Source organism: Galeopterus variegatus, unplaced genomic scaffold (genome assembly GCF_000696425.1).
Source record: "Galeopterus variegatus unplaced genomic scaffold, G_variegatus-3.0.2 Scaffold669, whole genome shotgun sequence".
Lineage (NCBI taxonomy): Eukaryota > Metazoa > Chordata > Mammalia > Dermoptera > Cynocephalidae > Galeopterus > Galeopterus variegatus.
The window spans coordinates 259,510-286,444 of record NW_007726780.1 but is presented as its reverse complement, the minus strand read 5'-3'; the positions used below and the strand labels follow the sequence as shown (position 1 = coordinate 286,444).

Below are 26,935 nucleotides of genomic sequence, written 5' to 3'. Positions count from 1 at the left end.
GGCGGGCCGAGGGGCCCCGGGCCCTGTGGAAGGGGAACGCGGTGGCGTGCCTGCGCCTCTTCCCCTGCAGCGCCGTGCAGCTCGCCGCCTACCGCAAGTAAGAGCCGGGCCGGCGCGGGGGGCCGGGGAGCCGGGGTCCTGTGGTGGGCACGGCCCCTTCCGGTCACGTGGCAGCCCCTCGGCGTAGTGGGGCCCGCAGGCCACATCTGCGACCCTCAGAGCCCAGTCCCAAGGTTCTTCACGTTCTCTTGGGGTCCCTGCCCTGCGAGATGCAGCTTTGTGGCACGCAGTCCCGGCCCGGAGAGGCTTTCCGGGTTGCACGGGGCGGAGCATGGAGGTGGAATGGAGCAAAAGGAGATTTGGGGGGAAGGAATGAAGAGATCTCCCTCCAGAGAGGTGACTCCTGACCATTCCCGCCGTCCACCAACTGGGAAATTTTTGCTTTGGCTGACTTAGGAGGAGAGAGGCCCGGTTTGAAGGTGTGTGTACGTAAGTGTGTATGTGTGACCAAAGCCCCAAGAAGAAAGAGTTTGGCAGGGGGAAAGGGCCCGATCCACTGCCATGAAATGGCCACAGATTGCTGCCCACCTACCCCTTCCCCCCAACCTAAATGAAGCCTGACTTTAGGGTCCAGCAGAGGCTGCAGCGTCCTCTCCCCAAACTGCAAACAGTCCCCGCAGCCTATTGCTTCACCCCACCCCTAGCTGCCCACTGGCCTCATTCTTTGGGCTTTTTCCACCTTCTCACACATCAGCAGCTGCTCCTTTGGAAAAGATCTCAAGATGTAAAGGTTGGATGAGTCTTAATGCTTCCTCAGAGCTTAGATATATTTGCATTTGAGCTAGAAACAAAGCCTAAAAGAATGAAATGGCAGGGATGGCATTTCAGGAAGAGGAGCTGTTTCTGTATTGGGGAGAATGGTCCTTGTGTTCCTCATTCGGGGGGCACAGTGCCAACTCTGAAGACTGGCCTTGGCTCTAAATTGGACAAACAGCCCACAGTTGAGAGAGCCGGTCTGAACCATATAGTTCAGACTTGGCGGCTACCAGTAAAAGGATTTTGCCTTGACACTGTCACTTGGAAGGCCAGAGCTGGAAGGTTCCCCTGGCAGCTGACAAGCCAAAAGGAGTCATCTTTATCACTGAGTCCTCTAGGCCAGCATTCATTTCGCCTCTGCCTGGGGGTAGAGTTCCCTTCTCTTCATCAGGGGAGGGAATCATGAGTGGGATCATTTGGCATTTCTGCCAAGGCTCTCTTCCCTGCCCTCAGCAACATCCGAGCTGCGCGGTCTGTAAAGAATTCTCCTCCAAGTTTTAATGACTCAGTGTCTGCCCACTTCACCCTTTTCTCCACAGAGTGGAGTGGAAATCTTCCTTTGGATAGCATAGAATGTGTACCAAGGGGTGGGGTTTAGAACTTCAAAGGCTGGCTTAAGTATGGTTGCTTTTCTGCTAACCACCTGGTATATATAAACATCATCAGCTTTTTATGCCTCCTGCCTCCTGCCCTCCAAGGTCCAGAAGGCAGGAAGTATTATACCCATTTTACAAATGCACAGAATTGGGCTTAGACTGGTTACTCCACTCATCAGTGACAAAGCTGAGCTCCACCACCTGGCCTTCTGACTCCAAATCTCACACTGTTTCTATGACATCGTGCTGCCTTGCTCTCTGCGTTCCTTTGACATTAATTTAGCTAGGCTACATTAAGTACCCACTGTGTGCATTATGCTGGGGACAATGCAAGGATGAAAGGGGCATGGTCCCTGTGGCCCAGGAGCTTAAAGAATAATCGATGAATAAGACTAGCGTGTTGTAACCATAACACACAAATTAGCATGGGATTGCCATGGAGAAAATGCTATAGAAATTTACACTTCCGGGGCTGGCCTGTGGCTCACTCGGGAGAGTGTGGTGCTGATAACACCAAGGCTATGGGTTCGGATCCCATATAGGGATGGCCGGTTCGCTCACTGGGTGAGCGTGGTGCTGACAACACCAAGTCAAGGGTTAAGATCCCCTTACCGGTCATCTTTTAAGAAAAAAAAAAAGAAAAAGAAATTTACACTTCCGGGGCTGGCCTGTGGCTCACTCGGGAGAGTGTGGTGCTGATAACACCAAGGCTATGGGTTCGGATCCCATATAGGGATGGCCGGTTCGCTCACTGGGTGAGCGTGGTGCTGACAACACCAAGTCAAGGGTTAAGATCCCCTTACCGGTCATCTTTTAAGAAAAAAAAAAAGAAAAAGAAATTTACACTTCCAATGAGGGATGAGGGGAAGGTGTGAAGACTTCACAGAGGACAAAAGACACTTGAGTTCGGCATTGGGAGAATGAGTAGGAGTCTTCTGGACAAAGATGGGGACAGAGATACCACAGGTAATGTCAGCAAAAGCACAGAGGTGGGAAGGCATGCAGCATGACTGGAAATAGGTCCAGAAAAGCAGGATGGAATGAGATCTTGGCAGGTAGGTTTAAGGAGTTTGGACTTTCCTTGGTAAGTAAGGATAGCTGTGGAGATGATTTTTGCAGGGGCGGGAGGTGGGGGCGAGTGCTGTGATTAAAGCAATTCAATAGGAATGATTGTCACATGGTGGTGGGGTAGGATGCCTAGGGACAGGACCAGTTGGGAACCTGTTGCACTAGTCCACGAGGCAGCTGAGGGCACCTGAAATAGGCTGGTGATAGTGGGAGGAGAAAAGAGATGTGTGGGAGAGGAAGAACAGATAGTTACCTGGGCTAGATTTGCTAATAAGTTTTTTCCCTGCAGGATTATTTTCTTTCTGGAAACTAAAAGGAAGTATTTCGGTGAATGGCAAGGCAGAAAGCAAAATGGTTGATTAATCATAATGCCATCCTTCCATAAAGATGACACTCTTGATTCATCGTTCTGGTTCATTTTTACTCTTTCCTGACTGTGAAATTGCAAAACACTTGGCTGAGGGTAATGGTACAGCCCATGATCATGGGTCTGAACAAATCATAAACATCCAGAATGCTCAGAGAGGTCCCATCATGAAATGATAAAAAATAAAAATTAAAAAAAGAAACAGAATGTTCAGAGATTGGAGTGGTTAATCGACTTGTCCACAAACAATTAATGGCAAAGCTGAAACTTGAAGCCAGATCTTCTGGCTCAGTCCAGGGCTCTGTCCCCCACTGCACAGCTGAAATGTTTGCTTACTTGGATTTACAATCAAAAGAGTCCACTCAGTAGAGTCTATTGTGAGCTAGTTTCTTGTAATAAATAATACCTAACACAATGGATGGCTTTCAAATGGATCAAGTAGAAGATATGCACTCCCCCCTAACTTTACTTCACAACTGCTTGTCTATCTGTATCAACATTGTTTTGAGTTCCTGCAGCTCTGAAATTGTTCATTGCCAACACCATTTCTTACGGTATAACCACTTCGCGAACTTGTGTTTGGCTGCACTGGCTGCTAACCTGTGTTAGGCTGAAGTGTTGGCAGTTCTAATTAAATATATCTGGGGTGTGTCATATCTGTGTTGGCTGAAAGGAAGGGGTCACTGCAATTTACCAGCTTATCCAGTCTCACTGGAAAATGCTTCTGTGAATATATGTGTGTGGGTGGGAGGAAGAGCAGAAACGGGAACACTGGTGCCCCAGCCAATCAGACAAGAGTTTAAGATGTAGGGACCAGAATGATGTCACTGGTGGCCTATCAGGTTGCCTGCCTTGACCCTGTGATTCTAAGAGGGATGATTGGTGGTCTTTGTCTCTGTCAGATGGTAGGAGTCTGAGAAAAAAGGACTCCCTTTGGTTCTTTTTAATTTTGTCTATTTGATAGTAAGACCCTGCTTTATAAAACAAACTGATAATAAGTTAGTGTTCCCCTTCCTAGTTCATCAAGTCACTCAGTGAACCAAGGGCCTGTTTCCTCTCCAGTTGCCCCTGTCAGTCATTTCCTTGTCAGGACTGTTGAACTCTCTTATGATCTACGCTGAGTGTTAGCACAGTGTCCGGCACACTGTAATGGTCAGTAAATGGGTAATGAATTAACCAATGCTCTAGAAGTGGCCAAATGAGATGGGGAGTAAGGGTGGAGCAATGAGAATGAACGGTGTCTCTTTTGGCATGTCAAACTCCACCTTCTAGGTTGTTGCATCTCCCCTCCACCCCTCCAGTTAAGCATTTCCCCTTCCCCTGTCTCCTCTGCCGCTCCCAAGGTTCCCCTCCGACTTGACTGGCCAGGGGAGAGAGGAGGGAGGAACAAGGAAAAGTGCAGGAAAACTGAGGCAAGTGGTCCATTGGCGAAGGCCACCTTTAATTGCCTGCATCTTTAAAAGTTGCTGGTAACTCAAATGACTGTTTCAGTTGGTGCAGTTAAGGTAGGCTGAAAAAATGAAACTTTCCTACAACTTGGAGGGGATGTTTTTAATCAATGAGTGTTTACTTGGGAGCAAAAGAGCCATCCTAGAACCCCTTAAATGGTTTCACCTGAATGGCCACTATTATTTGTCATGAAGAGGACCTTGGCCTGCTGACAACAGAAGGAACCAGGAACACACCTCTTCACTGGAGGTTTGAAAGCCAAAGAACTGTGGATGCTGTCAGTTTTTAAAAGATAATCATGGGTCAATTAAGAAAAAAAATTTTCAGAGACTGAAGTAGATTAGAGATTACTAGAAACGGGTTGGGGGATAATGAGAGGATATTGCTTAATGAGTACAGAGTCAATGTTTAGGATGACGAAAAAGTTTTGGAAATAGACAGAGGTAGTGGTTATACAGCATTGTGAATGTAGTTAACCCCATGCAATTGTATGTTTAAAAATGCTTAAGGGGCCGGCCTGTGGCTCACTCGGGAGAGTGCGGTGCTGATAACACCAAGGCCGCGGGTTCGGATCCCATATAGGGATGGCCGGTTCGCTCACTGCCTGAGCGTGGTGCTGACAACACCAAGTCAAGGGTTAAGATCCCCTTACCAGTCATCTTTAAAAAAAAAAAAAAAAAATGCTTAAGATGGAAATTCTTATATATGTTTTACCACAATTTAAAAAAAAAAGAATAAGAGTATTAGGTTATGGACTTTAAAACTTTAGGAAAAACTAGGGTTTCAAATTTGTGACGTAAATAAATTGAACATCAATTTTTATAAAAATAAACACCAAGGTTACAGGGTCACATCCACCAAAAAAAGAAGAAAATAAAATAAAAAGACAAAATACTTTTATTTTAGCCTAGCTGTGTTCACTTTTTATTCCTCACTGTCCCTCTCTCTCTCCCTACCTCCACTCTCTGGCAGAAAATATTATTTTTCCTGGTTTCCAAGCCCTTTTGGATTTCGTCATCAGCAAGAAGGACTAGAATTCCTTTGCTTCCTGGCCAAGATATGTGTGCCCTATAAAAGTCCCCTTATAGCGATTTCTGCTGAAGTAGGCCCTCGTGACTGGGGATGCCCTGCTTCCAAAAAGAGGGATTGTAACAGAGCCTTTCTATTTTGCACCTGGAAAGGTCTACCCAAAGCCATTTTTGGTAAAATTGTAAAACTACAGAGAAATACAGAGAATATTCTAACAAACACTCATATACCCACCATCCAGAATTTGACCGTGTAGGAGGTAGTTAGTATAGAAGATACTTCAATTATCTTTTTTTAAATACAAGAAATAAAACATTACAGATAAAGCTGAAGTCCTCTTCATTCTCATTCCCAGTGCTGCCCTCTCTCCACTGTCTCAGAGGTCTACTTTTACACTTCTGTGTATCTGTATCGATCTGTGAATAATAAAAGGTATTGTTTTGTGGATGTCTCTAAGTTATATAGATGGTTATCGTACACTATAGATCGCTCTGCAGCTTGCTTTCTTCATTCACCATTAGGCTTTTATGATATATGCGTGTTCATACATAGTTCTAAGCTCATTTATTTTAACTGTGTAGTATACATTGTATTGCTGTACCACAATTTATCCATTCCTCTACCGATAGACATTAGGTTGTTTGAGTTTTCACACTTACAATGCCATATATGTCTTTGTACGTACACATGCAAGAGTTTCTCTAGCGTATGTACCTAGAAATAGAATTGCTGGCGTAAAGGTAGATGTTTTTCCAATTTTACTAGTTAGTGCAAAGTGGCTGTACCAATTTACATTTCTCCCAGCAGTGGGTAAGAGTTCCTGTTTCCACACACCCTCACCATCACTTGATATTATAGTAGTCCCCCTTATCCTTGGGAGATACATTCCAGGACCCCCAATGGATGTCTCAAACCTCAGTACTGAACCCTATATATTACACTATGTTGTTTCCTATATATACACACCTATAATAAAGCTTAATTTATAAATTAGGCACAGGAAGAGATAACAATAACTAATAATAAAATAGAACAATTATAACAATATATTGTAATAAAAGTTATGTAAATGTTTATTTCTAGAATTTTCCATCTAATATTTTTGGACCACAGTTGACCACAGGTAACTGAAACCATGGAAAGCGAAACTGCAGATAATGAGGGACTACTGTGTCAGACTTTTTCATCTTTGCCAATCTGCTGGGCAAGAAATAATATCTTGCTATTGTTTTTATTTGTCATTTCTCTGATAACTAGTGAGGCAAAGCATCTTCTCTTGTAATTATTAAACCAATATATTTTTAAAACGCAATCACTGGGATGCTCAGTCATCATTTCAAGAAATTTCATTCCTTTTTAAATTTCAACAAAAAAGTGCATTCCAGTTTGGTGTTTCCCAAGTTTCTGTGCATGGACACCCCACAGGCGAGCCAGGGTCGCCAGTTATGCAGATAAAAGGGTGAAATGCTTAAAGTGAAGTGGAAAGGACTTAGGGTAGATATAAATAAGAAGGTTGAGCATCTCGTCCTTATAGCTAACTAGCATTATATGAAGATAGTAGAATTTAAATGTATTATTCATTAATCTTAGTACTGCAATGCTGGAAAATATTTCGAGAGGTAGTATACAGCACTCTAGCACAGTCTAAAGCTGATTCCTTTGGGCTTTTTCCCTGTTTTCTCCCAGGTTTGTTGTGCTGTTCACAGATGACCTGGGTCATATTTCCCAGTGGAGTTCCATCATGGCTGGGAGTCTCGCAGGCATGGTTTCCACCATTGTGACATATCCTACAGACCTCATCAAAACCCGGTTGATTGTGCAGAACATGCTGGAACCATCTTACAGGGGGCTCCTCCATGCTTTTTCTACTATTTATCAGCAAGAAGGGTTCCTGGCCCTTTATCGAGGGGTTTCCCTCACTGTTTTAGGTAAGATGGAACTTTTCACCTTGTCAAGAAAAGGCTGTGTTCTTTGAAATATACAAATGTACTGGATACCTTTGGGATCAGTTAAATCAGGTTTTCTGAGTTCAAGGTTGTATGGATTCATACAGTTCATATAGGGCCACTTAGCTTCATTCTATTCCATAGACATATAACCCCACTCCTAAACTTTGGCCTACTCTTCTCTCTTTCTGGGAGAAGAGTAGGACAGAGAGTGGAGGTGGCTCAGTGCAAACTGGTAGGAAAGCAATCCTAAACACTGCCCTCTGACTGTGGAAGGGATCTTCAGTGCACACACTTATGCCTATGAGCACAATGAGGGTAGCAACTGTCTCTTCTGTGGGCTTTGTGACCTTTGCCAGAGCTGCATACATACAGGCCCCAAGAACCCCCAGTTGCCATATCCAGTAGATTTTGCCCTCTATTTGACCATTTGGGCAGCATTTGATAAGATTGATCACCCGTTCTTCTGGAAACTTGGCTTCTGAGACCCCATCTCTCTCTCTCTCTCTCTTTTCTTTCTTTTTTTTTTTTTTTTTTTTTTTTTTTGGTGGCTAGCCAGTACAGAGATCTGAACCCTTGACCTTGGTGTTATAACACCATGCTCAAACCAACTGAGCTAACCTGCCAAGCTCTGGCAGCTCTTTCTTATCTGTCTCTTCTGGCCCATCTGGGTCATTTGACACTGACAGCTCCTACATAATGATCTCCCCCCAGCTTCATCCTCAGCTTTCTTTTTACCTCCACTTCAGCTTTTTCTCACCCTCCATACCCTCCCTAGGTGGCCTCATCTAAGCCAGTGGCTTGAACAAGCATCAACATACTCTGTGACTCCCCATCTCAATCTCTTTAATAACAATGGCTAACTTGGGGGGTGCTTACTGTGTACCAGGTACTGTGCCAGATGCTTTGCATGCAGTTTCTCATTTAAGCCTCATTTTACAGATGAGGAAATAGATGCTTAGGGAGCTAAGTGACTTGCTCAAGGTCACATAGATAGAAAGTGGAAGAACCTAGCAATATAACTCCAGAGCCCTCTCTCTTAGCTGCTGACTTACAACAGTTCCCAGTGGCAGTATGAGTACCTGCTACTGGACACCTTCACCTTGATGTTCCCTAGGTGCAAACTCAGGAGTAACCCCAATGTGCTCATTAGTCTCAAACGTGCTCTTCTTCCTGTGTTCCCTAATGAATGAGACCACCTTCCATTCACCCAGTGGCCCAAGCCAGCAGAAACCTAGGAATCACTTCAACTCCTCCTCTCACTCCATTCCTGCTTCAGACACCAAGTCCTGTCAATTTGACCTCTTTTAACCATCAAGCCTGTCCCCTCCTCATCCCCACTTCTTCTGCCCTAGCTTATGCCCTTATCATCTTTCCCACAGACTCTCGCCACTCAGACTCTCAGACTCTCAGACTCTCCTGCAGACTCAGGCTCCTACCTGCTCCAGTCTCGGGTCTCTCTTGCCCCCGTCTGCTTTGTGAACTGCTGCCAGGCTGAAGTGATCTTTCTAAAGGCAATTTGATCGTTTCATCACCCTCATTTCACTGCCCTCCTTAAAAACCTTTGGTGATTCCTGAGCTACAGCAGAAGGCCAAAATTCTTTATGGCATTCCACATCCTTCAGAGCTGGCCTGCCAGTCCGTCCTATCTCCTCTCCTGCCATGCCCCCACCGGCGCTCATGCTCCAACTATACAGAAAAACTTGCATTTCCTGGGAATAACACTTCTTTTGTTCATGCTGTTCCCCCTGCCTGGACTGCCTTTCTGCTCTCAATGTCTGTTGAACTCCTCTCATTTCTCAAGACTCAGTTCAGAAGTTCCCTCTTCTGTCAGGTCCTTCCTAATTCCCCCAGGCAAAATTAATCCCTCTGATCCTTGTACCTAAAGCATTTTGTATAGCGCCGCTATTATGGCACATATCAGGGGTGTTGTAATTATTAGTTTTCCTTGGCTGTCTCTTCTCCTAGATGGTGAGCATCTCCAGGAACTAGCCTTCTCCTATTAGTATTCCCAGTACCTAGCATAGGTCCCAGCACATAGCAAAAGCTCCCCAAATATTTTCTGAATGAAAGTAAATGGAGGGCTGGTGAGTCATTTTTAATATAGATTTATTAAGTCAATATTATAGTTTTCATACTCTTAACAGCTCCAGTGTCAGTTGCATCAACAGAAAGATCCTTCTCAAAATTAAATACCAAACATTATTTGCGATCTTTCATTTGCCAAGAGTGACTGATGTTGCTTTTAATTGTCACTTTAAAAAGTTGCTAAAAGTATAAATTTTTATGATTTAATAAATGAATTTGAAGAAAAGCCAGAAAAATCTTATGATCAATCAAGTTATCACATTAATAAAGCAGAGTCATCCCTCAGGATCTGTGGGAGATTGGTTCCAGGACCCCCATGGATACCAAAATTTAAGGATACTCAAGTCCCTGATATAAAATGGTGCAGCATTTGCATATAACCTACGCACATTCTCCCATATACTTTAAATCATCTCTAGATTACTTATAATACCTAATACAATGGAAATGCCATGTAAATAGTTGTCATATTATATTTTTTATTTGCATTATTTTTTATTGTTGTATTGTTATTTTTGTTGTTTTTTAATCAGTGGTTATTTGAATCCATTGATGCAGAACCCACAGATACAGAGAGCCAACTGTATTATTATTTATTATATTATATAAAATTATGATAACAAAAATATAATTTTTTGTTATCTGTAAAAAAAATAAATAAATATTACATTTCTCAAAAGATCAGCAACCCCACTTGTGTTATCCCCTCTCTTAAATCTCATTTTGAGGGAGAAATTTAGCCCCTCTGTAAAATGAAGATGGCTCCCAAAGTGTCTGGAAGTTTGTGAAAGAGCCACCTACTGCATTACCTGCTCACTATCTTAGATGCCACACAGTGTAGGTCATCCACTGGGCCTTGATATGACCAAAGGTGAGCTCAGGTCACCTCTCTTGCTTTTCATTTTTCACAGAATGTTTCCTTCTCAGCTAGAGGCTAGTCCTTCCTAGACTCCAAAACTTGATTAGGTGCTGCCCAATAACTTTTTTTTTTATGGGAGTGATTTTTTTCCAACATTTTATTTTTTTAAATTTAAAACACCCAGAAAAGTTATTGTAAACAGCCATATACCCACTATCTAAATGCTACAATTAGCATTTTGCTTTGTCACATATCTATCCATCCCTCTAGCCATTAATCAGTCCATTTTTTTTTTGATGATTTCAATGTAAGTTGCAAATACCAGAACACTTAACCCCTGAACCCTTCAACATGTGTATCATCAACTAAGGTTCAATATTTGTTCATTTTTTTTTAAAGTACAATTTACATACAGTAAAGTGCACAAACCTTTTGACAAATGACACCACCCCTATCAAAATATAGCACATTATCATCACTGGGGAAAGTTCCCTCATGCTCCTTCTGTTGGAGTGATTTCAACAAGCCCAGAGCCCCTTCTGTTTACTTTCCCCAGACTCCCCACAGGCATTTATGTCCTCAAGCCAGTATTTTCTGAAGACATCAGCAGCCTCTTCCTGCCCTTGTTTTACAGGTGCTCTCCCATTCTCTGCTGGCTCCCTTCTAGTTTACATGAACCTGGAGAAAATCTGGAATGGACCCCGAAATCGGTTCTCTCTCCTTCAGAACTTTGCCAATGTCTGTCTGGCTGCTGTGGTAACCCAGACCCTCTCTTTTCCCTTTGACACTGTGAAGAGAAAGATGCAGGTGAGGAGTTATGGGGAGGCAAGGGAGAAATGCCTTGAAGTGTTTGTGGGTGTAACAATAGCAAAGAACACTGAGCCCAAGTGATGTCAGGGAGCTCATGACTGCTCCTACAAATACTATGCAAACCCCCACTCTGGGGCATTTCTGCTGCCAACCTCAGGGCTATCAGCTGGGGACCAAGGCTTCTCCTCGTCCCCATACTCTGGTTTTGGTCTTCTATAAAGCCTCCAGATGAGGCCCTCTTTTTTCTCTGTCTTCCTGGTCACATCACTTGTGGTTCCCCTTCCTCCAAGACCAGAGGTAGTAGAATGCAGAATGCAGCCCGCTGACTCCTCCTCTCCTTGCTGCCCCCACGGCACTCTTGCTTTCCTTGCTCGCTGCTCTTTACCTCAAGGAAACAGACTAAAGAAGACTAGAATAAGCCAGGAACTGTTCCTAACCAGAGTCCGATCGTCCCTGACTTCCTCACTGAAGAAGTAACTGCATTTAAAATAGGGTGATGGATTGGTGGGATTGGCAGTGTATCTTCCTAATTGTTACCTGGGAAAACTCACATTTTCCCTACAGACCACAGAGGCAAGAGACTAGTAGAAGTTCCAAAGTGAGTAGTGGGCTTAGCCCAGAATGAGCCAATTTTGATAAAAGAAAAATCAGACTGGTTCAAATAAAGTTGGGGGGTTACAGCCACATCTGTATAGTAGGGGCAGGCTCAGAATCCAAGCAAGGTTGAAGTGTTTCACCTTCCCTTAATCCTGTTCACTCCCTGAAAATCCCACTTTCTTAGGTTTGCTGGCTCCCTGGCCTCTTCTGGGCAAATCCTGATTTAGACAATTGATATATTCCTGAAGAACTGTATTGAAACAGTTGGGGACAGTTGAATCCATTTTAAATGACCAGTTCCAGCTGAATTTGTTTTTCCACAAGCCTCTAACTTGTCCCTCTACTTTTTCAATACCTGCTCCCCACTTCCCATTCAACTTCCCCTTCATAGTATTCTTGGCTGGTCTGGGCCATCACTGACCTCAGCACTGAAAAGCCTGAATGTACTTATCAAAGCTGCCTTCAGACAAATACATGTCTTAATAACACTCCATTCTACCACTCTAATCTATGAAATTTTTCATCTGTCTGGGTTGTGTTCCTTTGCTGTCCTTGTCTAAACAGATAAATAATTGACACATTGTCATAACTGTAGTGTAGGTGCAAATTTAGAGCCTACTTAGTGCATGATTAAAACATTTATAAAAACATTATTTCTTATTTTAAAAGTAATGTACACATTCTTAAAAATGGTTAAAATGGTCAATTTTATGTTATGTATGTTTGTCCATGATAAAAAAAAAAAAGTAACTGCACATAGGTTGTAGAAAATTTGGGAAATATGGAAAACTACGAAAAAGAATCATTAGAGACCATCGTGAACAACTATACCAACAATTCAACAAATTCAAAAATCTGGAGGACATGGATAAATTTCTGGATACATACAACCTACCAGAACTGAACCAAGAAGAAAAAACCTGAACAGACCAATAACCAGCAATGACACTGAATTAGTAATCAGCAGTCTCCCAACAAAGAAAAGCCCAGTATTGGATGGCTTCACTGCTGAATTCTACCATACTTTTAAAGAAGAATTAATACCAATTCTTCTTAAATTATTCCAAAATGTCGAAGCAGATGGTATTCTCCTAAATTCATTCTATGAGACCAGCATCACCCTGATACCAAAACCAGACAAAGATACAACAAAAGAAAGAAAACTACAGGCCAGTATCTCTGATGTACATAGATGGAAAAACCCTCAACAAAATATTAGCAATCAGAATACAGCAACACATCCAAAAAGTCATACATCATGATCAGGTGGGATCCATCCCAGGAATGCAAGAATTGTTAATCATACGCAAGTCAATAAATGTGATATACCACATCAACAAAATCAAGGACAAAAAACATGATTATATCAATAGACACAGCAAAAGCATTTGACAAAATTCAACATCCCATCATGATAAAAACTCTTAACCAAACTATGTATAGAAGGAAAGTATCTCAACACATTAAAGGCCATATATGACAAACCCATAGCTAACATCATCCTAAACAGGGAAAAGTTGAAAGCTTTTCCTCTAAGAACAGGAAAAAGACAAGGATGCCCATGCTCACCACTCCAATTTAACATAGTAAAGGACCTAGCCAGAGCAATTAGGCAAGAGAAAGACATAAAGGACATCCAAATTGGAAAAGTGAAAGTCAGATGTGCAGATGACATGATTTTATATATAGAAAAACCTAAATACTCCACCAAAAAATGCTTAGAGCTGATAAACAAATTCAGTAAAGTTATACAATATAAAATCAATATACAAAAATCAGTAGAGTTTCTATACACCAGCAACAAGCTAGCAGAAAAAGAAATCAAGAAAGTAAGCCCATTGGGCCGGCCCGGTGGTGCACTGCTACAGTGCGCCGCTTGGGAGCGCGGTAGCGCTCCCGCCGAGGGTTCGGATCCCACATACAGACCGGCCGCTCGCTGGCTGAGCAAGGTGCGGGTGCAACACCGAGGGTTGCGATCCCATTGCCGGTCCCGATCCGGTACGGGAGCGACACTGAGGGTTGCGATCCGTTGCCGGTCACGAAAAAAGACAAAAAGGAAAAAAAAAAAAAAAAGAAAAAGAAAGTAAGCCCATTTACAATAGCTACCAAAAAATAAAGTATCTAGGAATAAATTTAACCAAGGAAGTAAAAGATCTCTACAGTGAAATCTACAAAACACTGATGAAAGAAGTTAAAGAGGACACCAAAAAATGGACAGACATTTCATGTTCATGGATTGGAAAAGTTAATATTGTCAAAATGACCATACTACCCAAAGCGATCTATAGATTCAATGCAGTCCCTATCAAAATACCAATGACATTGTTCACAAAAATAGAAAAAACAATCCTAACATTCATATGGAACCACAAAAGACCCCAAGTAGCCAAAGCCATCCTGAGCAAAAAGAATAAAGCTAGAAGCATTACAATACCTGACTTCAAACTATACTACAAAAGTATAGTAACCAAAACAGCATGGTACTGGCATAAAAACAGACACATGGACCAATGGAACAGAATAGAAAACCCAGAAGTTAATCCATATATTTACAGCCAACTGATCTTTGACAAAGGCACCAAGAACATACAATGGGGAAAGGACAATCTCTTCAATAAATGGTGCTGGGAAACTGGACATCCATCTGTAGAAGAATGAAGCTAGACCCCTCTCACCATTTACAAAAATCAACTCAAAATGGACTAATGACTTAAATGTAAGACCTGAAACTATAAAACTTCTAGAAAAAAACATAGGTGACCGGTGAAACAGTTCAGGATGTAGGACTAAGCAAAGACGTTATGAATGAGACCCCAAAAGCGCTGCAACAAAAGCAAAAATAAACAAATGGAATTATATCAAACTAAAAATCTTCTGCACAGCAAAGGAAACAATCAACAGAGTGAGGAGATAACCTGCAGAATGGGAGAAAATATGTGTAAACTATGCATCTGACAAGGGATTAATATCCAGAATATACAAGAAACTCAAACAACTGAATAAGAAAAAAATAAGTAATCCAATTAAAAATGGGCAAAGGAGATAGACATTTCTCAAAATAAGACATATAAATGGCCAATGAGTATATGAAAAAATGCTCAACATCACTAATCAGAGAAATAAAAATCAAAACCACATTGAGATACCATCTCACCCCAGTTAGAATGGCTACTGTCCCAAAGACAGAAAATAACAAATGCTGGTGAGGATGTGAAGAAAGGGGAACTCTTATACAAGGTTAGTGGGACTGTAAATTAGAATAGCCATTATGGAAAATAGTATGGAGTTTTCTCAAATAACTATAGATAGAACTACTATATGATCCAGCAGTCCCACTACTGAGTATATACCCAAAAGAAAAGAAATCCCTAAAATATGTATAATCAATTATGCTTCAGTAAAAAATAAATTTAAAATAAAAAAGGAAAGGAAATCAACATGTTGAAGGGACACCTGCACTCCCATGTTTATTGAAGCTCTACTCACAATAGCTAAGCTATGTAACCAATCTAAATATCCATTAACACATGATTAGATAAAGAAAATGTGGTATATACACAATGAAATACTATTCAGTCATAAAAAAGAATGAAATTCTGCCATTCACAGCAGCATATATGAGCTTGGAGAAAATTATGTTACGTGAAATAGGCCAGGCACAAAAAGAGAAATACCTCATGTCCTCACTCATATATGGGAGCTTTAAATAAATAAATAAAGTTAAATTTTTAGAAGTAGAAAGTAGAACTATGGTTACTAGAGGCAGGGAAAGGGTGGGGGGAGAGGGGATAGGGAAAAGTTGGTTAATGGACACAAAATTACAGCTAGATAGGAAAAATAAATTCCATTGGTGTACAATAGTGCTAGGCATCTATAAGGAACAATAATTTATTGTATGCTACCAAATGGCTAAAGGAGAAGAGCTTAAATGTTCTCATTGCAAAGAAACAATAAATTTTTACAATGATGAATTTGCTAAATACCCTGATTAAATCACTACACATTTTAAACATGTATTGAAATATAACTCCATACCCCATAAATATGTACAATCAATACATTTCGGGCTGGCCCGGTGGCGCACTGCTACAGTGCGCCGCTTGGGAGCACAGTGGCTCTCCCGCCGAGGGTTCAGATCCCACATACAGACCGGCGGCTCACTGGCTGAGCGAGGTGTGGGCGCAACACTGAGGGTTGCGATCCGTTGCCAGTCACGAAAAAAGACAAAAAGGAAAAAAAAAAAAAGAAATACATTTCAATTAAATAAAAAATATATAATTATTATTAATGTTCAAAAACATAAAAAGAAAAAAAGGAAATTTGGGAAATACAGAAAAGTACAAAAAAGAAAATAAAAAATCACTCATAAGTCTAACACCCATGGATTATAACAATCAATAGTTTTTCTTCTATGTATATTCATATGTGTATGTATGTATATGTAAATGTATAAATACATATATAAGGTTATTTCTTTTTACAAAATTGTGTTCACACTATATGGATATAAAAATCATATCCTGCTTTTTTCACTTATTATATAATGGGTATTGTTCCAGGCCAGTAAGTATTTAATTATCAAATAACGTTCCACCATATGGATGTGCTAGAAATATTTAACAGTTTCTCATTTTTTTTGAATATTTAAGCTGTTTCTAATTCTTAAGTATGATAATATTGTAATGAAAACCTTTGCATTTTTTCACATCACCGATGATACCCTTAAGCTATATTCCTAGAAATTGGGGCCGGCCCTGTGGCGCACTCAGGAGAGTGTGGCGCTGGGAGCGCAGCGGCACTCCCACTACAGGTTTGGATCCTATATAGGGATGGCTGGTGCGCTCACTGGCTGAGCGCAGTGTGGACGACACCAAGCCAAGGGTTGCGATCCCCTTACTGGTCACAAAAAAAAAAAAAAAGAAAGAAATTGACTTACAGGTCACAAGATATGAAGAATTCTAAGGATCTTAATGAAATTTGCACTTCAGAAAGGTTGCATGTTCACATGAGTACCAGCCGAAAGGGAGAGTGGTTTCTCTTCTAAACTCTCATCAACATTAATTATTGTCACTTTTTAAATCATTGTGAACCTAATAGCTGAAAATGGTATCACATTGTTTTAGTGAACTTCATTGATTATAAGCAAAGCTGCACATTTTTTATATATCAATTGGCCCTTTGTATTTCTTTGCAAATTTTCTTTTTATATGTTCTTTGCCTATTTTTCTAGGATATTCAGCTTTTTCTATTGATTGCTAACAAGTCTTTATATATTAAAGATATTAACCCTTTGTCATAGATTGCATATATTTTCCCAGTTTGACATTTGGCTTCTTATGCTGCTTATGTGTTGTTCTTGTTTTGGTGTACGTATTTTTTACATTTTATGCAATCATATCTATTACTTTTTTTTTGGTTTCTAACGTTGCTTTTCTGCTTAAAGGCCTACCCCATCCCACAATCCTATGACTATTTACTAATATGTTCTTTAAATACTTTGTTATGATTTTTATACTTAATACATTTAGAATTTACCTGGTACCTGATGTGAAGCAGTCATCTAATTTTAAAATAAATAGTTTACCAAATGTTTGTCACCATTTTTTGAATAACTTTTCTTTTCCCCACCACTTTGGGATGCAACTTTCACCACATACTAAATGGTTATGTATTCTCTAGTGTCTCTGTCTCTCAGCTGTCTATTCTGCTCTATTGATCTATCAATCTGTTCTTGTGCCAGTACCGTTCTATTTCAGTTACTCCAAGGGTACTTCTAAAAGTTCATGGAAAAATGGAATTAAAAGATAATGCAAATTTTCCCCCCTCAGATAGCTTTATAATACCTTTTAGTATCTGGTAGGACATATTCCTCCTCATGCTCTTCTTTTCAACATCTCCTTGATTATTCTGTCCTTTGTTCTTCCCGATGAACTTTAGAATTACCTTGTGATTATGACTGGAATTACATTAACCTATAAACTTGGAATAATTTATGTAAAATATATCATCTTTTACTCAGGAACACAGTATGAGGGTACTTCAAAAATTTTGTAGACAGATTCATCTTATCTTTTAATTTTATTTTTCCATGAACTTTTTTTTTTCCTTTTTGTCTTTTTTCGTGATCGGTAACGGGATCGCAACCCTCGGTGTCGCGCCCGCACCACGCTCAACCAGTGAGCAGACCGGTCTCTATATGGGATCCGAACCCTCGGCAGGAGCGCCGCAGTGCTCCTAAGCGCCGCACTCTACCGAGTGCACCACCGGGCCGGGCCGGCCCTCCATGAACTTTTTGAAGTACCCTCATATATCTCCTTTAGTTTTGGTCTTCTTTCTTTAGGCTAAACCATATGAAATTGCCAATATCCAACCTTTTTGACATATTCAAGTAGCAATTTCATATGGTTCAATGCTTACGAAAGTTTTTTTCTTCATATGGCAAGTATGCTTTTTCTAAAAAGGATAGCTGCTCTTTCTAAAAAGGATAGCTGCTCTTTAAAACAAAAAAGCTGGAGAGAAGTGGGGAAGGAAAGAGGTATGATATACTACAAACTTTTTATTTTTTAATCCTGGCCCTAAGAATTTTTCTCACTGCCAGGGGCATCTCTCTAGCACTTTCTGCCACCTCTTATAGTTTATTTTTCCTTGTGCATAGATCAAGTTTGGTGAGCTCAGCTTCCTCCTTGTAGCTAGCTGTCCAAAACCAGGGCACTGACCCTGGGGGTTAGGGCTAGTCATTGAGAAAGGGTTTTAGATGAAGTTCAGTGACATCTAAATGTGAAGCTGAGGGGTTTCAGTCTTCTTCATAAACCTTTATCTTTCCTATCTCTTCCTGGGAGCTAGAACAATGACCTCTGGGAGAATCTAGCCAATACTATCTTCTACTCTAGAATATATCCTTACCACAACAATCTATAAACTAGATAAGATACACTAGAAGTGGGAATTTGGGAGCAATCCCGATTATCTTTTCCCTTGTTTGGAAACCTTCTAAATAATGCATGCATAGAGCTTCAAGAAGAAGCTTTCAAATAAATGCCAAGTGACGATGGTTGTAAAAACAATCCAGAGAGGTAATTGCACTGTCTCACAAAATATGGTCAGTATCTAATTATGAATAGCATCATAAATGTCATCCAAAGATATAGGAAGTTAATTCTTAGGGTTGCGGCCAAAGCCTTACTTTGCAGGGTTTAATAAACATAACAATACCTTGTCCACCCTATATTTAAAAATAACCCCCAGGACAGAGTCGCTGGCTGCTTTTAAATGCAAACATGGCATTGCTTTCTCTGGCCGTTAGATGTCGCTGCAGTAAATGGAGAGTATCTGAGCACGCTGAGAGTACTGGAGCCTACAGCTCAGTGATCTTTGTCCAGCTAACAGCCTCAGAATCCCTGTTTGAAATTCATCTTCACTTTGGAGGATAACGGGCCTAGAAACAACAGACTAACCCTAAATTTGTTGTTGTTGTTGTTTTTCCTACAAAGTATAGAATCCAAATTGACCAAGAAGGGAGAGCTTTAATAACAGTCTGTCTCCACGGGAGCAGGCAGGGTTTGGCAGCAGAATATGTACTACGGGACTTTTGCAGGGCAGCCAGGCTGCTGTAACCTGAGCACACTTAATTGTAACATTGGCATTCCATTGGCTTCCTCATTGCACTGCCCATCCTGAAGCCAATTAACGGCAGGTGTCTATTGGATAACCAGCTGGACAGGGAACTGTTCTCAGTCCCCATACAGACTGGCCCCTTTGTCTGAATGTCTTTTTCTCCTAATATGCTTTTTCTGCACACATACACACACTCTACCTGTTTATTGCCACCTCAGGTTGGAACTCTTCTGAACATTAATGGCAATAATCAGAAGTCTTGTTTAACCAGCTGAGACCTTCCTTCACCATGCTTACACTCATTTTATTCCTTTTTATTATTCTTGCCTTGGCTCCTGGTTAGCATGCTAGAGAATGGGGAGGTAAATAAATTATGCATGTACATGCTTTGATAGAACAGTTTCTGGTGGGAGGGGGGTCAGCCCTGTGCACAAATGGAATGAGGTGCCCCCACATGCTGTGCTTTCACAGACCCCGACACCGCCCTGCCTGAAGTCCTCCTCTCCACACTTTAGTGCATTTAGCTCAAGCCCTTCCAGGTACAGACTGGCTGGCCATTTGTCTTTGTATCTCCCACACGTGCTGTAGTGGATTGAAGTATGTCCCAAAACTCACCAAAACTTGAATTGTGTCCCCCAAGTTTTATGTGTTAGAAACTTGGCCCCCACTGTGACTGTTAAGAGGGTGGGAAATTCTATTATGGTAACTGAAAGGTGGAGCCTTGAAGAAGTGATTGGATTGTAGGACCATGCAGTAGTGATGGATTAAAACTGGTGGTCAGGGGTGTGGTCTGAGTGCTTTAAAAGAAGAGAAAGAGAAGAGACTATCTCTCTCTCTCTGCTTCTACCATCTTGCAATGTGAGACCCCTGGGTCGCTGTCTCCACCACCAGATGGAGTTTGGACTTCCCAGCCTCAGAATCTGTAAGCAATAAATTTTGGGTTTTTTTTTTTTTTAATGAATTACCCAGTTCCAAGTATTTTGTTATAAGCAACAGAAATGGACTAATACAACTGCCCAGAGCCTGGGCCAGAAGAAACTAGCAGCATTTAGTGTACTGAGAGAACAAGTAGGAAGGGTAAAATATTTATGGATTCATTTATCTGATTAATCTGTGGGCCCCTAATAAGGACACATGGTTGTCTGGATAGGTGCTTGTGGCGGAGAGAAGGATGCAGGCTGGGGAACCCTGCCCTGAAAATCCAGGGAGTAGCTGAGAATCTGAAAACCTTGGAATCTGGTAGGCCTTCCGAAAGGATCAGGAGGCAGGCAGCAGGCACGAGCTTGGTACCCTCACAATTCTGCCTGACTCCCTCCCCTGTTGCCCATTTTAGGTGTCTCTGTTTCATCAAGTATAATACCAAGTGTCAGCCTGTTGCTTTATACCCCAGTGGACTTTAACCCTATCCCAGCTCACAAGGTAAGCAGGATTGGGCCAGGTCAGCATTTGAACTGAAAGCACGTAAGATGAAGGACAAAGGTGGTACACAAGTGGCACAGCTGACCGAGCAGAATACACATGGTGGGTGGATAAACAAAGGCCCCAGCCTGCTTAAATAGAGATGCCATATCTGACGGAGATGCTTAACACCTCTCTGAACTGGACACAGCAGCTTCATTCATTTCCTCTCAGGAACTCATGCCCTCATGCTCAAATCTGCATCTTCAGCCCAGACCTCCCTTCCGAGCCCTGGTCGCACATTTCTTACAGCCTGCTGGACATTGCCATTTGACTCTCACATCTCCACTGTCACCTCCAACTTAATACATATCAAACTGACTTCTTCCCCTAAAACTGTCTTCCCAGAGTTTTCCTCTTCAATGTCATCACTGCCCGTTTAACCCAGGCTGGAAATCCAGAAGCTGTCTTTGACTCACCCCTCCCCCTCACCCAGACAACCTTAGCCCAGTTGCTGCTTCATTCTTCATGATCCCACACTGGTCTTTTTGTCACTGCCCCCTGCCCTAATCTAAGACGTTATCAGCTCACACCTAGGCTATGACAGTTGTTAAACTAAGCTTGGCCTAAAGGTCTCTTCAGACATAGTGAAGTGTAACCTAAGTTGATGTGTAAACAGACTGTCACCTACTCTTGTGACAAGGAGCTGAGTCTCAGCCAATTACAGGCAGCCAACTGTTCAAACCATGTTCAAATAAGGCAAACACCCAACTGTAAACCAATCCAGCTGTTTCTGTACCTCACTCCCATTTTTTTGTATGTCACTTTCCTTTTTCTGTCTATAAGCAGAGTTGCTCTGAACCTATTGTGGTTCTGGTGGCTATCCTATTCACAAATATTTTTTTGCTCAATTAAATTCTGTTAAATTTGTCTAAAGTTTGGGTTTTTTGTTTTTGTTTTTTTTTTAAGCACGGTAATCCTCTGATTGGTGTCCAGGGTTAATTCTAAAAATGATCATATGCATTGAACATTAACATAGGTACCAGGCACAGTGCTAAGTGCTTTATGTTCATTGTCTCATTTAATCCTTACAACAACCCTATAAGGTGGGCTCTGTTATTATCAAGCCCGTTTTACAGATGAGAAAACTGAGACACTGAAAGGTCTCACCCATGCAGTAACTGAGCTGGGTGAGATATAAATCCAGGTAGCTGTCTCCAGGGTCAATTTCATTTCAGTCCCCTCTAGCCCAGCCCATGGGTTTCTGCCAGACTAATTTTTTGAGATCTGCCTGTGTTGTGTTTTTTTTCTTTCTACACCCACAGCTGTAATGTTATGTCTTTCTTTATTGCCTCGAGGGAAAAAGACTGACCCCCTTGGCCTGGCATGTTTCTCTTACTCACTTTGCCATCCTTGTTACACAGAGGGCCTTTACATCAGGAGTTGCAAAATCAAACGCCTGTAGAAACTTGGAAATAACATGAAAAAGAATGTAAGGGAACCCAGATAACAGACACTCACCCCCTAAAGAATAAGCTTTCAAATGCATTCTGAGCCATCATGGCTTTGGAAAACATTCCGGAGAGCTAAACTTCACTGTGCTCACAAAATGTGATTAGCATTTAAATATGGACAGCAGAAAGGAATCAAGTGAGCCAGTGGAGGCTGCAGCCAGCCCCTCTTCTCCAAAGAGTGGATGGCATTTAGAATGGAGGCCCAGTTTTAAAGGGAGCCTAAAATCCAGGTTTTAATGTAAAATCTACCAGTTTTTCACTATTGGCAAATAAAAATGGGTAAGTACTGACCGGGCTAAACAAAACATGCCTTTTTATTACCTCTGCTCTATTCAAGCCTCTGATTCCATCAAAAGGATCTTCTTAGTCCCCCTCCCCCACACCCTGAAAGTGTATTCACGTTCCTTTTTGTTCATGCCCTTACCCCTGCCTGGAGCTTCAATCCCCATCTCCTTAAAGGCTCAACTGAGGATTGCCTCAGTGATGGCTGTCTCTTTGGACCTCATCTAGCATGTATCTGTTGCTTTTGTTTGATAAATGAGTTGGCTTTTCCCACTCCCAAAACAGCTCTCCTAACTTGATGGATAAAGGCAGGAGTTTTGTCTTTGTATAACCACCATGGGGGTGCTCCAGACCACTTTGGAAGGGATTCCGGGCGGGAGAAGCTGAGTTAGCTAACAATGTACTCCATCACTAATTGCAGATGCTGTATTTTCACTGCCCCACCCCCTACTCCCAAGGGCATAGTTATGTTAATCCCAGAGCTCTGTGGGTGAATAACCCCTTTTAAATGATGCTGTAAGCCTATATGAGTCCTCTGATCCAACAAATGTCTTTTCCGTAGCACTTCTCTGCAGGCGCCACCTTTTCCCATCTCAACACCATTGTTCTGCTGCTCTTCCCTATCAAAGCCACTTCTTGGGGTTTTCTCTCACCTCCCCAAGCAGTAGTAGTCACCCCCTTCTGAATGTGCACAGCTCACTCTTGCTGTAGCTCTCTTATGGTCTACATCACATGCTTCCTTGTATTATAATCTTTTGTGTCCCTTACTTCTTCTAGATTGCCGGCTCTTTGCTTATGGAAAGTATGTCTTACACATTTGTATATCCCCACAACACACAGCCTCACAAAGCAGGCACTTGATACTTGTTAAAAAATGCATGAAGTTCAGGGCCGGCTTAGATCTCACTGTAAGTACAGAATTGAACCTTAGCTGCCACTGGGTGAGCCCCAAATCTGTGTGCTTATACCTGCCCGTGCTGAAGGTAAGAACACCCAAGCCTGTCCCCTCCCCAGCCCTCTGCTTGTCCCCTGCCTAAAACTGCCTATGTGCTGTGCTTGGAGAAAGCACTATCTTCCATCTCCTCCTCTAGCAGTCAGGTCCTATGCTTCTCAGCAGACAGCTGTTAACATTTCAAGATAGGCGTATATGCTGAAAGGACAGAATAAGAAAATCTTGACAACATTTTGACTTACACCCCCGCTTCATTCTAGCCTCCCACCACTTCGTATGGTGCCTGAAAGTGCTCGATAAATCATAGCACCACCAAATTTATATTGGTTGGTTGGCTGCTTTCAGTAAACGTGACCGGATCTAAATGAATGTATGTAAATCTGTGCTCTTCTTTGGTGGGGAGGCTTTTGTCAAGGCCAAGGATGGGGACAAACTATGGCAGGGGAGGTAATGACAGGAAAGCCTTCCCTGGGATTAAGAAATTGTAATAATATGATAACTACCATTTGCTAGTCATTTAATTTGGACAAGGCAGTTTCTTATCCCGTTTAATACTTTTTATCAACCCTATGAAATAAGTACTATTATTATTCTGTTTTATAGATGAACAAACGAGGCACAGGGAGGATAAATCACTTGCCCAACAGTCACATGGCTAGGAAGTGGTAGGGCCAGGACTTGAACTGAGGTCTCTCCTTCCTCAGGCCCTCCCCTTATCCACCAGGAGTGCAGGGGCTCACTCCTAGATGTTAGCTAATCAGTTAATTTTGTCTTCAATTTCCTTGCCCTGGATGTAGGAGTAGAGAGGGAAACCCAGCCTTGAGGGTTAGGAGCTTACAGCCTCAGTGCAAGAGGAGTTGAGAAAAACAATAATGTGCAGGCTCAGAAACTGACAGGCAACAGCCTTGTCTTAATCCATTCAGGCTGCTGTAGCAAAATACCATGAACTAGGTAGCTTATAAACAGAAATTTCCCACAGCTCTAGAGGCTGGGAGACCCAAGATCAAGGGAGATATGGTGTCTGGTGAGAGCCCACCTCCTAGTCGGTGGTCTTTTCACTGTGTCCTCACGTGGTGGAAAGGGTGAGGGAACCCTACAGAGCCTCTTCTATAAGGACATGAATCTCATTCATGAGGGCTCTGCCTTTATGGCCTAACCACCTCCCAAAAGGCCACACCTGTTGAAACCATCACCTTGGGGGTCAGGATTTCAACAATTGAATTGCAGGGGAGGGGGACACAAACATTCAGATTATAACAAGCCTGGCTTTGGCCAGAGAATAGTTTACTCAAGTTAGAGAAAAACATCTTAGGAAAACTGGGCTGTCTTGGGACTTGGCAGCCTGGCAACAGAAGGAAGGCTGGAAGGCTGTATTCGCAGCTTTGACTTGAAACCATCAGATCATAATGAGGAACAATGAGACACAGGCATCGATCATCCAGCAGCATCAGACCTTTGGCCAACCACACACCGACCACAGCTGCTCAGAGGGAATGGGGAGCAAGCCCCAGGAGGGGAGAGTACATTGTTATTACCCCTGCTAGGAGGTGCTAACAGGATTTCAGGTTTTCTGCCTACTTCAGCATTTCTTGGTTGACATGGCATTTATTCTCAGTAGGAATAGAACTTTATTTTCCTAACAGAGCTGACTTACCTGTCCAGAAGTACAAACCTGCTGGGTCTGAGATCTCAGGGTAGGGGAGAAGATAGGAACCTTACCTTTAGTTTGTTGCATTTCAACTCCTTGCTGTCATCTTACTTTTAGATCTGGCCCCTTTGGGGACTAACTTCTTCTGCCTATATGAGTAGCATTGCCTTGGCAGTCAGAAAAAAGGATGGTGTTTGAATCCAGGTAGATGTCTGGACATCCTTTTGGCAAGGTGGCTTTGTTTGAGCATCACTATTAACGCGAAGGGAAAGTAAAATTCTCTCCTTTGTTGTTTCAAAAGGTGTAGAGTGCCCTAAATACTTTAGGGATGGCAGTCGTTGATCATGGAAACAAAACTGTCCCTAGAGGGCAGTCAAGGAAGGAGGGAGGAGCCTTCCTAATTCCACTGAGCATAAAAGCACTCTGCCCTTTTCTCCTGACCTGAGCTGGCTCATTTCTTTGAAGAGATAAAGGTCTGGGAGTCAAAATGGCCACGCTGTGCTAAACCAGCTTCTTTGAGTAGCTAAGATAGGAGCTCCCCTCCCCCAGAGTGGGGGTGAAGAGAGAGGCAGGAGAAAGGGGAAGAAAGGTTCCAGAAAAGGCTGGCTGTCAACCAGGAAAGACAACTCGCTGTAAACATTCACACGAAGACCCTGCTGTGAGGAGGACATGAAGACTGCGGTTTGCTGTCCCCTCCACTGGCTTCCCCAGCCAGCGTTGGAACCAAAGCACCAATTTCCACCTCTTTGATTCCACATAGCTGTCGCTGATTTGTTTTTCATAGCTGTGCTCGTCTTGAGGCTTTAGTGGTCAGACTAGCTTGATGGGGTGGACAGTGTGGGCCTTGGGTCCCAGCCCCTCCCCTTGCTCACATGTGACCTTGGGTAAGCCACAGGACCTCTCTGAGCCTCATCTTTCTCCTCTGTAAAACATGGGGATAAGAAGAGTGCCAGTCTCCTACGCCTGTAGAGAAGACTGAATTAGGGCAATGCAGACACAGAGGCGGGCACGTAGTAAATACTCTCAGTAAAGCTGAGGTGCTATTTTTATTGTTCCTGAAGCACCTCTTCAGAATCCATGCATAGCAATGAAAGCCTGATTAGAACTATAATAAGCCAGTCCAACTGCGTTCCTTTGTTTCCTATGATTACCATAAACACAAATGAGCTGGGATCACCAAAACTCAATAGACCCTCAATCTCTATAGCTAATGATGAGCAGGGATGGTAGGAGAGTTATTCTTTGGTTTGGTTAGTTTAACAGACATTTACTGAGAGGCCACCATGTGCAAGTACTGCACATGTCTGTATATTCCCAACCTTCTGAAAACTGTCATCTTCCAAATCTTTCTTTACCCTTCTGTAAAGCTACACAACTATACCAGTTGTTGGGTTGAGGCAATAGCTACGCTAATTGTATGGCTAGGCATTTCATAACTAAAGCCAAAATGTTTCATTATTTTAGTTATACTAAGTTTCCATTTGTATTGTCAAGGCTAGGGCTCAGATCCTTCAAACCCACTGTACGGACTGGGTCACCAAACCCCTCACACGCAGGACCACGCTAAGTAATTGGGAAAGATCCTGGGAGCCGTTGGCAGACGACGCAAGGTCAGTCTTCAGCAGCAGCAGCAGCTTATAGCAGCCTCCAGTAGCAGCAGCGGGGCCTCCGGGAGGGTCCCAGAGGCCCTGGCAGCAACAGCCTCCCCTCCCCCCCTAGAGGCATCCGGGGGTGGGGGGCGCTGTGGATTAGAGCCACTCGTCCTTTATACTTAAAAGATAGGCGAAGGGCTGGCCCGGTGGCGCACTGCTACAGTGCGCCGCTTGGGAGTGCAGCGGCGCTCCCGCCGAGGGTTCGGATCCCACATACAGACCGGTTCCCGCTCACTGGCTGAGCAAGGTG

At 42.5% G+C, this 26,935-nt stretch overlaps 1 protein-coding gene across 1 annotated transcript in view; it reads left to right on the top strand.

Annotated features, from left to right (window-relative positions):
* Positions 1-26,935, top strand: part of SLC25A43 (solute carrier family 25, member 43) — a 63,867-nt gene that overhangs the window by 7,220 nt on the left and 29,712 nt on the right. The window contains exons 2-4 of the mRNA XM_008571238.1: positions 4-97; positions 7,012-7,253; positions 10,853-11,025. Coding sequence (XP_008569460.1) covers positions 4-97; positions 7,012-7,253; positions 10,853-11,025 — 509 coding nt within the window. The remainder of the gene's footprint in view (positions 1-3; positions 98-7,011; positions 7,254-10,852; positions 11,026-26,935) is intronic.